This window comes from Eupeodes corollae, chromosome 3, assembly GCF_945859685.1.
Source record: "Eupeodes corollae chromosome 3, idEupCoro1.1, whole genome shotgun sequence".
Lineage (NCBI taxonomy): Eukaryota > Metazoa > Arthropoda > Insecta > Diptera > Syrphidae > Eupeodes > Eupeodes corollae.
In genome coordinates, this window is record NC_079149.1 from 120,814,461 (window position 1) to 120,830,112 (window position 15,652).

General features: G+C 41.3%; 2 protein-coding genes across 2 annotated transcripts in view; both read right to left on the reverse strand.

Moving 5' to 3' along the window:
• LOC129949014 (uncharacterized) overlaps nucleotides 1-4,239 on the reverse strand; it is a 42,095-nt gene extending 37,856 nt beyond the window's left edge. The window contains exon 1 of the mRNA XM_056060205.1: nucleotides 2,346-4,239. Within this exon, the coding sequence (XP_055916180.1) occupies nucleotides 2,346-4,136 (1,791 nt within the window). The 5' untranslated portion in view covers nucleotides 4,137-4,239. The remainder of the gene's footprint in view (nucleotides 1-2,345) is intronic.
• Nucleotides 4,240-6,316: 2,077 nt separating this feature from the next.
• LOC129952912 (cadherin-related tumor suppressor) overlaps nucleotides 6,317-15,652 on the reverse strand; it is a 257,350-nt gene continuing 248,014 nt past the window's right edge. Inside the window, exons 8-9 of the mRNA XM_056065884.1 lie at nucleotides 10,034-15,416; nucleotides 6,317-9,973 (exon numbers count right to left, since the gene is read on the reverse strand). Of these exons, the coding sequence (XP_055921859.1) occupies nucleotides 7,261-9,973; nucleotides 10,034-15,416 (8,096 nt within the window). The 3' untranslated portion in view covers nucleotides 6,317-7,260. The remainder of the gene's footprint in view (nucleotides 9,974-10,033; nucleotides 15,417-15,652) is intronic.

A 15,652-nucleotide genomic window follows, 5' to 3' on the forward strand; every position in this document is an offset into this window, starting at 1 on the left:
TCTGGATGTAAAAACAAAACTATTCTGAAAACACACCGTCAAATATGTAGTTAACTACCCATAGGAAGTTATTGTAATCGGTCCTAATTGTCGAATTGAAAATTTTGACATTTTTTACGTTTCAAGGTCCCTTAAGTCGAAAAGAAAAGATTTTTAGAGAGATGTCTGAGCGTGCATGTTCGTACGACCGTGCGTTCGGGGAGATTTTTTCGACGTCCATAGCTCAAGAACCAGTAGATATATCGACTTCAAATAATTCGTGTAATACAGATAATAATTCAGTAAGATGCAGAAAGGACTTTTATAAAAATTGAGTGGGTGTTTTCTTTACCATAAAGCTGAACATTTAGGTTAACCCTAAATATGTCACGAACCAATAATACTAGAGACAAATGCAAATGTTGACCTTGACTTCAAATTGTCCATCCGCTTAGTCCAATTTTGACATACTCTTTTTAACATTTTAGCGGGTGTCTCACGAATAAATGCTTCAATGTTGTGTTATGTTATAGACATGAGCTTTAATATATCCGCATAAATAATAATCTAAAGGCGTTAATTTGCACGATCGAAGCAACTAATTGACCGGTCCCTGACGTGAACTAAAATGTTCATCGAACTCGCCTCTCACTTATATACGTACCCGTTGATCCAAAAATGAGTTTCGTCGCTAAACACAGTTTTTCGGTAAAAAAGTGGATCTTCGGCGAACTTTCCAAGATTCAATTCTTGCACCAGCTGTATTTTGAATGGCATCAGACCTAAATCTTTAGTTAAAATTTTCCATTTTGTTGGGTAACAGAGCCCTAGTTGCGAACGGCCGGCGACGAATCGATAGATAATGGTGATCATTAACACTGGCCGATACAGCTGCGATATTTTCTTCAGTTCGCACTCTACGTAAGAGTGTTAGTGGTTTGATGTCCAACAATGTAAATTTGGTACGAAATTTAGTCACAATAGCCCGCATAGCCACTTCAGTGGGTCGATTAAACTGACCATAAAATGGAAGAAGTTCGCAATGAACTTTCACGAAACACGCGTCAGCAAACTGGGGTTTATGCAGTTTAGTTGTGTTGTGAATGGGGTTGTTTGAGCAGTTTGTGCAGTTAACTGTGTAAAAATTAAAACAATTTTGATATTTTTGCTCAAGTCTTAAATTTGTGCAGTTATTTGTGTCGTGAATTTCAAAAACTGTACAACCGCTCGGTATAAAAAATTTATTTACGCCAGTATACGTTCTTTTTTTTATAATGGCTGATGAACAAAAGTTCTGGAGCGAGTTCCTCGAACTTTATAAAGAACATCCGGCTCTATGGAAAATAAAAAGCCCGGAATATAGCAACGGGATAGTAAAGCCTATAAGCTTTTTTTGCACTGAGTTTTCATTTTTTTCTTTATTTAATAAGAGCTAATTTTGAACTCATGTTCAACAAACGAAAACTTTTTAAAACTGAGAACTGTGCAGTTCACTTGTATCGTGTTCTGCACAAACCGACTTGAGTAAAATTTCAGTTTGCGCAGTTATTTTGTGTCGTGATTTGGCTGCCTAAGCAAATTAGTTTATTAGGTGAAGAAAAAATTTAAAAATAAAAAACGGTTCTATAGGGAGCAGTACAAATATATGTTTTTTTATATTAAAAGAAGCCAAGTTAAATACAAACAATTAGAGAAAATTCCATAAGCATTTATCAGACTCTTTTTAAGAAATTTCGAATTTTCAGTTTCTGACGATAACTTTTTATTTGACGATATTTCTCAAACCCTAAGGTTTTTTGGAAAAACCAACATATGGGATGAATGAAGTATGTATTAAGTTTATATTGCAATTTGGATTAATCAGCTAAATACAAGTTTAACGGCGGCTTTTTGGAAGAAGGATATAAGCAGCACCTGTTTTTTTTTGTGTCACATGCAACGCATTATTTGTAGTTTAAAAAGAAGCCGAAGAAAAAAGTTCCAGGTAAGGCTTTAAAGGTTTTCAAATTTCGAAGTTGTTGCTAACATGGAACAATTTCATTTACTAAAGTAATGATTTCAAACGTTTTTGTCATTTCTTTCTTGCTGAATAATTTATTAACATCACCCCCAAAATTAATGGCAACAAAAAATAAATAAGCTCAGACATCCTATAATAACTTCATAAGTTAATTTCAACTTTGGTTTAACAACCTTGGCCTTGTAACTTTACTCCTAGTAAGACATAAATTATACCTTTACCAAATTCATGTCAAGGACTCGATCCCTAATGACATCCTATTGCATTATAATAAATGAATTCACCCAACCGGAAACCGCCCATAAACAAAAGGACAACATTAAACATATAAACCTCAGTAACTTACCCCTGATCTCAAGTCCATTAAAACATCATCGTCAACAATATTCAACTCCTCCCATGATTTCGGTTTTAGTTGATCCTTTGATGACTGTTGTAATTCACTCCTTTCGGTTTTTTCTACGACTTCTTCATCATCCATCCGAATACTGGCTCTGCGGGCTCTAGCGACTGGGGATGGTTCCCTTTGCAGATTGTGAAGTACTTCGATTTCCTTATGTGGAGCTCGTGGACTGACAATAGTATCGACTGAACTCACAGTGAGTCGTTTGAATGGCGATCTCGGTGAAGCTTCTTTTTCCTGATGCTCCTGATGTGGTTTTCTTAGTGGAGATGCTGAAGACGCAGGGGTAGTTGCAGCGCTATCACTTAAATCCTGCTTTGAATGTTTATAACTTTGGGTTGGAGAATTTTCAGAAATTGGTTTGGTATTGTCGTTTGGGATTTCCAAACTCAGAAGATTAGTTTTATTGTTTTCATGAGAAATGGAAGCTTTGGGCTCATCATTGACCACTGTAGCATCACTATCCGGAGTTCGCATTTTGACAATTTCACCACCAAATGTAACCCTTTTCGGAGTCCGCGGAGTCGCTGGCGTAACAAAATAATCATTACCAGCTCTCCGATTGATTTCTTCAACTTCACTATCGGATAGAACTTGAATGATACCAGTTGTCTCCATTGGTGGACCACTTATGACTTCATCCTCAGCACTGCTGGGATATGTGTCAGGAGCTTCAGAATCATCTTTTTCTTCGAGAATTCGCATGGTGAGGGTATCGTCGTTAATTTGGATTTCAGTCTCTAAGATTACCTTCTCCTTGTTGGGAGCACTGCACATGGCGGAAGAACTTGATGGACACTCTAAAATCTTTTCCTCGTCTGAAAACTTCCAACAACCCTCTGTTTGATTGAGGGACTTCGAATCGGCTTCTGCTTGCAATGTGGGCATTAGTCGCCAGGACTTTGTGCTCGAGTTCAATTCCTTGCTCTCGCCAACTCCATAGACACTGCAAAGCAGTTCAAACTCCCGGAAGGCTCCATGGGACATGTACTCAGCGAATTCTCTATTTCCAATGAGTTCCCGAATCTTGGTTAGAACTTTTAGCGTGATTTCCTGATGAGTCACTTGACCCATTTTCTCAACCAGCATATCGATAGTTGTTCGAAGGATGTAGTTCCTCTTTGTAGTGTGCAGAGTGGATTGAACCAAAGCAGGTAAGGATAGCATAACACCGCATGTTAAACGTCCACCAAATGGCTCATTTGTGATCTTCTGATTCAGTCCAATGTCCAGAATCTGCAGCAGAACAGTCTCTGGCATGTCTGTTTCGGCTAGATAGACCCTCAGGCAGTCAAGGGCTCCTTTCCGGACGGTAGGAGCCTGATGCCCTAAGTTCTCCACCAACTGCGACACCAACGGATCCATGTAAGCATCTGCCTTGGGACCCATCACAACCAGCACATCAACGAGCACTCGCAGAGCATGTTGCCGCACTTGCCACTCAGCGTCACGTAAACGCTCTAAGAACTCGTTGAACATTTCCTTCGGACAGACGTCGTCGGGAAGGGTGCGTGTCCGTAGAATGTACTCCCACAGCGGAGTCAGCTGCAACACTGAACCGGGTCGATGCGAGCCGGCTGACGAGAGGTGTTGCTGGTTCTTCCTCGCCATGCGAGGTGTGGAAGAGAGTACATGACGTTGTTGTGGCATTGCCGCTGCCGCCGATGAAGATGGACAGTTATCGTTCTCGACGGATTCCGTATCCTTTCGCGTGAACATTCGGCGAAAAAACATAATTTGTATTTAACTTCGGGGTGCAAATAATAATTATGCAACTATAACAAGTGCATGTGGAAGAAGAACTTTTGCAAGGAGCACAACTGATACGACCGAACCGAACTAGGAAAAACTCATGACTGAATTGGTGGCGAGGATTCCCAAGCTTTTTGTATAGCCATTTGGTAGTGATGACCAATTGTGAATCGGTAATCGAGGCAAGAGAGCTTTTCCTCATTAGTTTTTGAGTGGACACTATGCGCAGGTTTCGCAAACCGCACATGCTGTGCTGTGGCACATGTCCCTCCTGTTGAATTGTTGTGGTTTTTGTGGTCTTAAGGATGTTGGGTACCTAGCCTAGCCTATGTCTTGCCTATGTATTGCTCACAAGTGTTTCATTCTAAATGACCTGGTTTGGGCTGATAACAGGAATTATAAATTTCAATGCTGCCGCCGCGAAGCCAACAACTGGTGAAAGTTGTTGAAGTGAAAGTATAATTTTCTTGTGAGCCTTTGCCTGTGAGACTTTTCTTTCACCCATATCACTGCACTGCTCCGCACCTTGCCACCACCATTAGTGTATTCTCAGAATGTTATCCTTTCGTCTTAAGGATTTTTAAACTCGAATGAATGTTCGTGTTTTGTGTAGTTTGGTCATCCGGTTTTATGAGGCGGCAGTGGCGGCCATGGCGCGTGTAGAGAGCAAAGGATGTCTGCTAGAGGTACTATATACGGCAGTATCGGTGAAAGTAATAAGTTTTTTTGTTTTGGTTAACGATTGCAGAGATTATAACATGGGATTAGATTTGTGGTGCCACACGTTCAATATATTTTTGTTGTTGTTTTGAATTGTTTTCCTTATTCTGCTAATGAATTAATCTTATATGAAAAACGTTTTTTTGATGGCGAAATTTAATTTGAATGTAATAAATTATTTTAATTGATTTACCGAATTGGGTTTCCGGAAATTTTTGAAATTGTTTGTTGGGCTTATAGTTGGTGTTTATAAAATTATTAAGTTTTTCTTCTTCGATTTCCAACAAAATTAATAAGTCTACTCTCAGTTAACAACTGTATTAACTTTTCCTTAATTATTCTCATTTAATAAAGTTTATAAACATAACAGAGTTATATTTATTCAAATCTGGACGTTTGTAGTTCGACTAGTGCGGGTACTAAAAAATACTTAATCATTTAGAATCAAAACCAAACTGTTGACTCAAACAACGAAAATGTTTCTAGCTTTTTTTATGAAATTTTCTTTTTTCTTTTGTAAGCACAGTGTTCTAAAAAAGTCTTCTATTTAGTTGTAATTTAATAAAATCAAACAATTTTTATAAAACTTTATAATTTAAGATTATAAAAAGTTGGTAAACTAATTTTGCTTCTTCACTTTTGTTACCTGACATCTCATACTTTCGGCAGCTGTAACTTTTGACATGTGTCGTTTTTCACGTCTTTAATTTTAACACATTTGCATTTTGATATGTGCATTGTGCAATGTGTAACGTCCGTCCAACTTACACATAAGTGTAAATGTTCTGGCTGGTTCTGGAAAGATGGAGTAAAAACCCCTTTGACCTACAGAACAGACCAACCACAGTACTTTTAATTTAGAAACTGTCTATAGTAACGCCTGGCTGGCAGCCAAATTTAAATTAAATTTTTAAAGTTTTATTTATGCACAATGAAAAGGTAAAATAAATGTTCAAATAATTTAGTACGAAACTTCGTTCTCGTTGATTCTCATTAATTGGTGTCATGATTACTATGGTAAATAAAAGCTATATCCAACTTAAATGCTTTATTTTTTTGTCAGGTATACTTAGTTACTAAATTCGCATAACTTAAAATATTAAAAGTAAATTTCAAACCCTCTCGCCGCTGTGCCGCCGCCGTAATTCTTTTCATTTGAAGGTAAAACCCTCATTTAAAGCACATGAAAAATAAAAATGCAACAAACAGTGTTTTTTCTTTTCGTATAAAAAACTTTTATTTCCTAGTAATTTGATTTTATCAAAACTAAAATTAAAATTAAAAAAATAATAACTAAAACTAATTTAAAATTAAACATTAAAATTTTGATTTCTACATAAACAAAAACTATTATTTTCAACCTAATTTATTTAACACATTTTGTTTTATATTATTAAAAATTTAAGACTCAGGCTTTAGGATAACATTTGATCCTTTTTCTATTTTTTTTCATTTTTAATACAATTTATTATTTCGTAACTTAATTTAAAAAAAAACATTATTTTTTGTTTTTTGTTTATTTATAAAATTTATAGTGAACTACTTAAAAATAAAATCTATTATTACATTCAACAAAATCTAACTTAAATTTACCGTTTCGTATTTTGTATGTTTTTCAAATTGTTGATTGAATTTTTTTCCAAAAAATTATTTAATTTATACACAAAGTTAATTTGCATCTCGAAAATTTACATATTTGTAAATCTTATGGCAAGATTTTTGTTTAAATATTTAGTTTTTCCTTTTTTGTTAATATGTTTTATATTTAATATAGCACACGGGAAATTTTAGTCTGTGATTTTAACAAAATAAAAGTAAAATAATATATGTATCCTAAGAAACTAACTTTAATGAGGTGTTAGCTATTTAATTTAATTTGTTTTTATTAATTCGAATACTTCTCATGCCACTTTGGAGAAAAATATGATTTAAAACAAAAATTAAAAATAATTATTCTTATAAGAAAAATTAAAATACAAAAACTATCAGATGCACAAACCTTAAACATTGTGGTAATCTATTGTTAATTTTATTGTATTTAGGATTCGAACCTTGATACAAGGTTATTCACAATAAAGTATTACTTTGTTGTATTTATAAACTATGAATTAAAGTTTAATTAAGACAAAAATATTATTAGGATGTCTTTTTATTTTGTTCGTTGTGTGTTTTTGTTTAGGATTTGTCAATGGAAGCCCAAAAAATTATTAGACAAATTTTTTAATGAAAAATATTATCAACAATTGGGTTGATGTCTATGTTAAAACTACATTAATATGGTTCTAATCTAGAATAATACAAAACAGCTTGTGTGTTTATTAAAGTAAAAATAATTTCGTTCTTCTATATACATAAACCTTGATGTTGGCAGCATCTAAATCTACACCTATACATATTCTTCGGAGGCTTTTTGTACACTGGCTGGTATCCTGAGTGATGGCGGATGATGTTCTCCCACCGAGTCGGGAAGCTCAGCAATGTCCTTGAAGACACCCATCAGACTTTCAAAATTTGGACCCCAATTAAGGAGGTAGTCCCATCCGAGGGTAGTTGTGGATGGGGAGGCAGCACCATTTGGCTGACGGTAGATGCCACCCATGTGCGTGGATAGGTCATCATCGGAAGCGACTAGAGTACTGAGGGAGCCTCGGAACGAGGAATCGAATCCATCGTAGGAGGGTGGCGGCATGGGTGGTGCTTTGTTGGAGTTTGTGACACTTTCGTTGCCACGGCGATCATCTTCACCACCACTCTTTGTGTATTTATCTCCACTGATGCTGTTGTTGTCATACTCGATTTCAGAGCATGTGAAGCTGTCGTTGCCACTCTCGTCCGTTGATGTGGAACTGTGGGCATCGACATCGGCTGAATGATGCACTCCGAGGGAGAGGTGATGGGCACCACCAGGCACACGAGGAGCCTCACTGCTGCTGGACACTGCATCCAGCGTCGACACAAGACTGGATGTTCTCGGTCGCACGTTCAAACGTTCGATTTCTTCGGCTGTGAGGCCCATAGGGGCCTGTGGAGTTGACTGAGGTTGCACCACCGGCTTTTGGCGGCTAGCACTGGAACTCTGTCCAGAGAGTTGTGACATTACAGGACTATTGAGACTTCTCTCGCTGTTGCTGTGAAGAGCATCCTTACCAACTCCACCTGAGCTGGAAGTTGTTGCTAGCAGAGCACTCTGAAGAGGTTTCCCTGAGATGTCGTGTAACGTAAGGATGCGTGGCTGTTGGGAGCTCAGTTCGGAGCTGGGTGATAGCCTCGCCAATGGAGTGCTCTGATGGGGACGTGGTGTGCTGGACGGTGGAGGCTGACTAGCTTGTGGTGGAACTCTGGGTGCGTAAGGGCCTCCATGGTGAGGAGAATGTCTGTGTTGTTGTTGTGCTGGAGATGCTTGGTGCTTGTGGTGCGTGTAAGATGCTACAGGCGGTGGAGTTGCCTTGTATTTTCTTACCCCACCCGCTTCCCGATAGCCCTTGTAATGGTACACAATATCGATGTCAGAGGGAGCTATGGAGCTGGCATTTTCAAGATCATAGTGTTCCGGAAACTCGGAACCAAGATCCACTGATCCAGGATGGTCGTGAGGATGGTGTGATTGGCTTGGTGGTGGTATTGGAGGATGATGCTCATCTCGGAGGGGTGGACTCTTGCTAACAACTTCACGTTCTATGATATCAGGTCTTTGTGGTCGCTGATGCTCCCCGGGACCAATCTCACGCTCTTTGTATTTCTTCGATATTAGCTCTGGCCCAACCATGTGATGCCCACCAACACCTCGAATCAGATCTCCGTTGTCTCCATGATACCCTACGCTGGGATCGTTGGAGTGTAGACCTCTGGCCATTACACAGTCACCATTATTACCACCGAGTCCGGAGCTACCAAGCATAGTTGATCCTCCATTTTGTTTGCTCTGAAGACCTGGTGCTCCACCAGGACCACCACTCTTCTCCTTCTGTTGTTTTCGGAATCGAAACACCACAAAAGATACCAAGATGGCCACCAGAAGAATAACAAAGAAGACAATAACCAAAGTGATGCCAATGCTCAGAGGATCTGCAACTTGAGCTGCTCCGATTCCAAGAACTCCTACACATCCCTGGAAGACTTTTCCTCTCGAGAGAACTTCATTGAAAACACTGCCTGAACCATTGAAGGGCTGGACTTCGTTGTTGATGGTAAAGTTGGCCAGACAACCTTCAAAGCTGGCAGGCATAGTCTCTTGCTGCAGGAATTCCCGTCTAATTCCACCCACTGATAGAACTGTTAAATACGGGTCAAGGAAGTCATGCACACCAGCGGAATCCAATTCGTCTGCAACTTTCTGGCCATCAATGAGGATTCGCAGCACCCGATTAGAGGCGTGCAGTGTTAAGTTATGCCACTTGCCATCGGATAAGCTTTCTGGTTCTTGAACTGTCATATTAACTGAGGTTCTCTGTCTTGAGGTATACACAAGTTTGCCAGATCTTAGTTCAACCGAGGTGAAGTGTTTGTTGGTAGCAGCGAAAAGAATGATTCCGTTCATCTGAACTGTTCTAAAGACTAAGCTTAGAGTTTTTGGTGGATCACCGATCTGAGCCATGGATGTGATGTTGTCATTGTTCACAGTGAAGCGACGTCTTCGAGACTCAACGTCATAGGTCCAAACGTTATTTCCTCCATACAAATTGTCCAATAGCTGCATTCTTCTATGTTTCTCGGAAATTTTAAATTCCACAAAACCTCCATCGGAGATCGAAATTGGTTCGAGAGAGCTATAGCAATCAGGAGAAAGGAGATTTCCCCCACATTGACACATAGCCGTATGCCATCGATCCATGCAGATTCCGAAGGTTCCACAAAGTGACAGAGCTGGATCGGATGGAAGACCCTGCTGACATGGTCCACCATTGTTGTTGCGATTACAGGTGGGACGAACTCCTCGTTGCTTCAGAGGACTGCTCATATTCAAAAGACGTCCATTAATAGATACACTGTGGACACATCCAACTAGATCATCGGTGTGTATCTGCCCAGGTCGTTCTAGAACAGGATCAGCTGTCGAAAGGCCTCCAACCAATAAAGGCTGTTTGTTGAAATTCAAGGTACTGAAAGAAAAAAATCAAGGGTTAGACATGGAATTGAGAATTTGTCATATTAAAACTTACCCAGAAGGTCCAACATCATCAGCATAGCAATTGGAATCTCCAGGTCGACACTCTTCACAGACGTCTCCGTTCTCTGTACATTTGGCTACACTCAGTGAGATAACTCGTCCATTACGTGTGGCAGTCACCTTATGCCATTTTCCATTTGCAAGCGTATTGTTAGTTCCACTTCCTACCACAACCGTCGTGATGGCCGTACGTGCTCCGCCAAATGAAAATAAGGCCTTTCCCTTGACGACTTCGATCGCCACAAAGTCTGATCGTCCTCCACTTTGAATACCATAGTTGTATAGGAGTAGACCATCGGGCTTGGTTGTGGCAAAGATGATGGAAATGTCATTTGTAGCAGCATCCAGTGAGGGGAAAGCCATGAAAGAGAGTTCTTCAAACCCGAAGGTAGTCTTCTCGCAGTGCCTACCGTACCGTCCACCCACACAACTGCATTTATAGCCTGGCTTGAGAGCAACGCACAATCCTCCATGAAGGCAGGGATTTGGTCTGCATGAGTCTGCTATGTGCTCACATTGATTTCCTCGGTAACCAGGTCTGCAGAGGCAGAAGAATGATGATCCATCAGGGCTTTCCCGGCAAGACCCTCCATTTCTACAAGGGCTTTCTGCACAGACATCTCCTCTCTCTAGCTGACAGAATTTTCCTTCTCGGTGTGGTGAGCATGTACACTGGAAGTCATACCCCTGTCTCCTGCACTGGCCGTTGGCTTGACAAGGATTGGGAGAGCAAGGATCTTGACGTTTCTCACATTGTCGTCCAGTGTATCCATCTGGGCATTTGCAGATGAAATCATGAGTCACGAGAGGTGCGGTGAATATCAGCGACTGACTGTCCACAATGTTTAAGGACCTTGTATCATGAACCCTGAAGTCTTCACTACAGACGCCACCATTGTCGCATGTATTAACGCCCAAACATGGTGTAAAGCCGATCTTTACTCGTCCCGGTGATTGCAGAAGCCTTTCTATGGTCTCTAACTTCTTGTTCAGACGCTCTGTGATGTACCTCGGTGATCGGTAGCTTTGACTTGAAGTCTGTAGCGCTAGTGCCACCTGGAAACCAGTCTGGTTCATGGTGTTCCTTATGCTGTAAAGATTGTATTCATCTCCCTGATCTAAGCTGGACTTAAGGACATCTAAAAAGCTGCGATAGTAAGTCGAGAGAAAAGTTTCTGCCGTCATATTGTCAACATTGATAGTGATCGAATTGGCTACGGTGGTATTATCAAAGCCCCGGAACTCCACTGTAACCGTGGAGGTGACATCATTGTGTTTTCCATCGTTTCCCGATACAAAATACGAATACCCATGAGTTGCGGTCTTTGTTGTTGTGTGTAGATCGCATTTGGCAGGGATTGTAAGGATGCCCAAAAGACTGCCCTGAGAATCTGGCTTAATGCGGCATTTGTAATCACCTGTGGTATCGGGGTCATTTGGATGAACATCAGCAATTTTTCCGATCGGAATTTCGTTGTTGAAAACGTTCAGCAGAACATGGACCATTCGTGGAGTTGAGGGACTGTCATTCTGATCGAGGATATTCACGGTAATCGTGTGTTGGGACTTCATCTTTGGCTTTCCGTTGTCCTCGACCTCGACGATGATCTCCAAACTTGGAGTTACTTCTCGGTCAATGCTGCGAGTTGTCTTCATGAGGCCTGAGTGCTTGTCAATACTGACCATAGCCTTGTGTCTACCACCAACAAGGTAATAGGTAAACGGTCCTCCATTTGGCGGAAGATCAGGATCGTTGGCAGAAAGTGTCATGATCGTTGTTCCAGCTGGTTCATTTTCCGAAACATATCCAATTACTCCGTTAGCATCGAAGATGGGGCCATTGTCATTGACATCGAGGAGGTCTATCTTCACGGTGGCTGTGCCTGTTTGCGGTGGAAGACCCGTATCAATAGCTCCTAGAATCAAATTATAAGTTGGGATAGTCTCCCGGTCGAGCATCTTTGCTGTTTCGATCTGCCCGCTCTGTGGATCGACCTTGAATGCTTGATTAATATTTCCATTAATGATCGAGTAGCTAAATTGGTTATTTTGTGGACGAACATCCTTATCCACGGCCTTGACTGTGGTCACCTTTGTTCCAATCGATGCTCCCTCAGATATCTTTGCCTCGTAGATGTGATTTAGGAACTCTGGAGGATCGTTACCGTCTTGAATAGAAATGATAACTTGAGCTTCATCGGTATCATTGCCACGAATTCCACCGAAGTTCTTCGCTAGAACTGTCAAAACAACTCGGCTTTGGGTCTCACGATCAAGGTTTCTTGAGACAAACATAACTCCAGTTTCTGCATTTATTCCGAAACCTTTGTCGTTGCTCGAACCGACTAGAAGGTAGTAGACCTTTCCGTCTTCACCGGCATCCTTGTCCGTGGCTTGAATAGATCCAATAACCGTTCCAACTTCAGCCGATTCTGAGACATCGAAGTGAAAGACCGGCTGTATGAACTGTGGGTAATACTCGTTGACCCCAGTGATGTGGACAATAACCTCGGCGTAGCTTTGCATCACTGAATCGGGATTCTGGGCGAGAACTTGCAACAAGTACTCCTTCTTCTCTTCATAGTCAAAGCTGGCTGTTGAGTTAATCATGCCATCGTTTGGATCGATCTTGAAGAGATTACGGCCAGTTCCACCGGTGATCGAGTACCGGATAACAGCATTGATGGGGGAATCCTTGTCGGTTGCATGTGCCTGGAAGACGAACGTATTCGGGGGTTGATTTTCTGCCAGATATGAATGATACTTCGACTGATTGAATTCTGGAGCATTGTCATTGATGTCAGTGAGGATCACAGTCAACATGGCCACAGCTTCCCTGGGCTTGAAACCCAAGTCTTCAGCGGTGATGTTCAAACGATATACCTTGATTTGGTCATAGTCGAGTGGTTGAAGAATCGTTACCGCACCAGTGACGGCATCAACAGTGAACTCTTTCCTTTCATTGCCTCCAGATATCGAGTAGCGGATCATGCCGTTTGGACCATCATCTCGATCTGATGCTTCTACCGTGACGATCTTCGCTCCTATTGGTTGGTTTTCGGCAACAATGACTTGATAACTCAGCGCAGTAAACTCTGGTGCAAAGTTATTCTCCCCAGTTACGATGATAGTAGCTAGGACTTCATCACTTTGTGGTGGGACACCTCGATCAACTGCCTTAATCCTCAAGGCAAACGCTGTATTTGTTGAGACAGCTATTGGCTTCGAAACCGAAATCCAACCATCCTGCTTGTTGATAGTGAAGTACGAGCTTCCATTACCACCGACAATCGAATAGTCGATCTCAGCGTTAACACCATAATCAAGCTTATCTTTGGCAACAACTTGAACGATCTTCTGACCAGCCTTGGCATCTTCAGGAACCGGTGACAAATAACTCCGGGATTCGAAGCGAGGAGGATTGTTATTAGCATCGACGACATTGACGTTCACCAGACACTCCGAGTACATGGGAGGCTTGCCGTTATCCGTGGCGAGGACAGTCATGGAGTACATATTTTCTGGAGAAGACTCGATTTGGGAGTGTTTGTATCCTATTGTGCGCTTGCTGTAGACTTCTCCAGTTGCTGGATCGATTGTGAATAGGTCCGATGGGTGTTGGAGTGAGTACGAAATCACTGAATTGGGTCCTTGCTTGTCACGATCGGTAGCGATCACTTGTCCCACAAATGCCACTGGTCTCTGTAGCTCTGGGAAGTTAAAACTGTAATAGCTGTGTTCGAATTCTGGAGCGTTGTCATTCTGATCTTGAATGGTGATCGTTAAGGGGGTTTCTGAGCGCCAGGCACCATCGGAAGCTGCCACCTTCAGCAAATATTCATCCTGCTGCTCACGATCCAGGTGAGCGGCAACGGAAACATTTCCAGTTATGGGATCAATGATGAACTTTTCACCGGGATTCTCACTGAAACTATAGGTTGCATTGGCATTCACTCCGGTATCTAGATCCGATGAAGTAACTTTGATGACAAAGCTTCCAATTTCAGCATTCTCGGTCACATTTACACTGAATAGCCTTGTAAACCTTGGAGGATTGTCGTTCTTGTCCAATACTGTGATAATCACACTGGCACTGCCAGTCAATTGGGGAATTCCCTGGTCGAGAGCTTCTACAATCAGTTCGTACGAAGCTATCCGCTCCCGATCCAAACGGGTGATGGCGTATATTTCACCATTGTGTGCGTCAATCTCGAAGGTTTGCCGATAATCATCAACCAGTCGATAAGTGACTTCTCCATTCTCAGCTGAATCTCGGTCGATAGCCTTGACTTTTGCAATGAACACGTCCGACGGCTCTTCCTCGAGAACTTGGGTGTTGTAGATCAGTTTCTCCATTACTGGAGCATTGTCGTTAGCATCGGTAACGTCGATTGTCAGCAACATGACACTCCGCAGACTAGGTGAGTCCGAATCAGCAGCTTCGATCCAAATTTCATATTGATGTGCCGTTTCATAGTCCAATCCATCCCGGCCAATAGTTGTTTCTCCAGTTTCAGGACTGATTCGAACTGCGTCATCGATGTTTCCACCGGCAATTGAATACCTTATATTCCCTGATGCATCTCGTTTGGGAGATGAAGCTTGAATTTTAGTTATCAACTTGCCTTCGGTGACGTCTTCGGACAGAGTGAATTGAGTCTTGGACATATACGAGAAAGTTGGGAACTTCTGAGCTTGACTTAATTGAATCTTGAGAGTTGCTTTGGCAGTTCGAGGATCTGTCCCTCTATCCGTGGCATGCATTACGATTGAATAAGCCCGATTACTTCCACCTCCACCGAGCTCAACTTTGGTTTTGATTACTCCAGACTTCTTGTTGATATCGAACTTATCCGAATCGTTTCCACTTATTGAGTATATGATCTCAGCATTTGCTCCATCGTCCAAGTCAACAGCCTTAGCTCCAAATATAAATTCACCACTGCGGATATTATCCGGAACATAGACATCAAAATAAGAGCTTTCAAAAGACGGAGCATTATCATTGACATCAAGAATAGTGACAGTGAGATTGACAGTGGAAGCACGTGGTTCCGTTGCAGAACTGTCTTGAGCCATCAGAGTGAGGTAGTACACCGAAACATCTTCTCGATCAAGGATTGCAGCAGTAGTGATCTCTCCGGTGTCAGGATTCACGTGGAATTTCTCCATTTTTTCACCAAGTAAACTAAAACGGATCTTAGCATTCAATCCAGTGTCCTTGTCTGTTGCAACTGGATGAAGGACTTTTGTGCCAATTGGAAGATTCTCTTGTACCGTTGCATGGTATGATTGGCGAGCAAATTCCGGACGATGATCATTCATATCCTGAACGATAACTCGAACAATGCCAGTCCCGGTCAATGGTGGAGATCCTGAAGGGAAAAAAGAAGAAAAAACATGATATGAGTATGATGAAGGTAATAGGTAAGGCTTAGAGGAAGTCTCTTCATTCAACATCTTGATAAAAATGAAATCCACCTTTCTAGGGATTTATAGGTTCCTATATAGACAATATATGTTCTATTGGCAAAATAATAAATTGCATCAAGAACCAATAAACCACAAAACAACTCGACCAAGCAGATGCTATCCAACAGATACGACTATT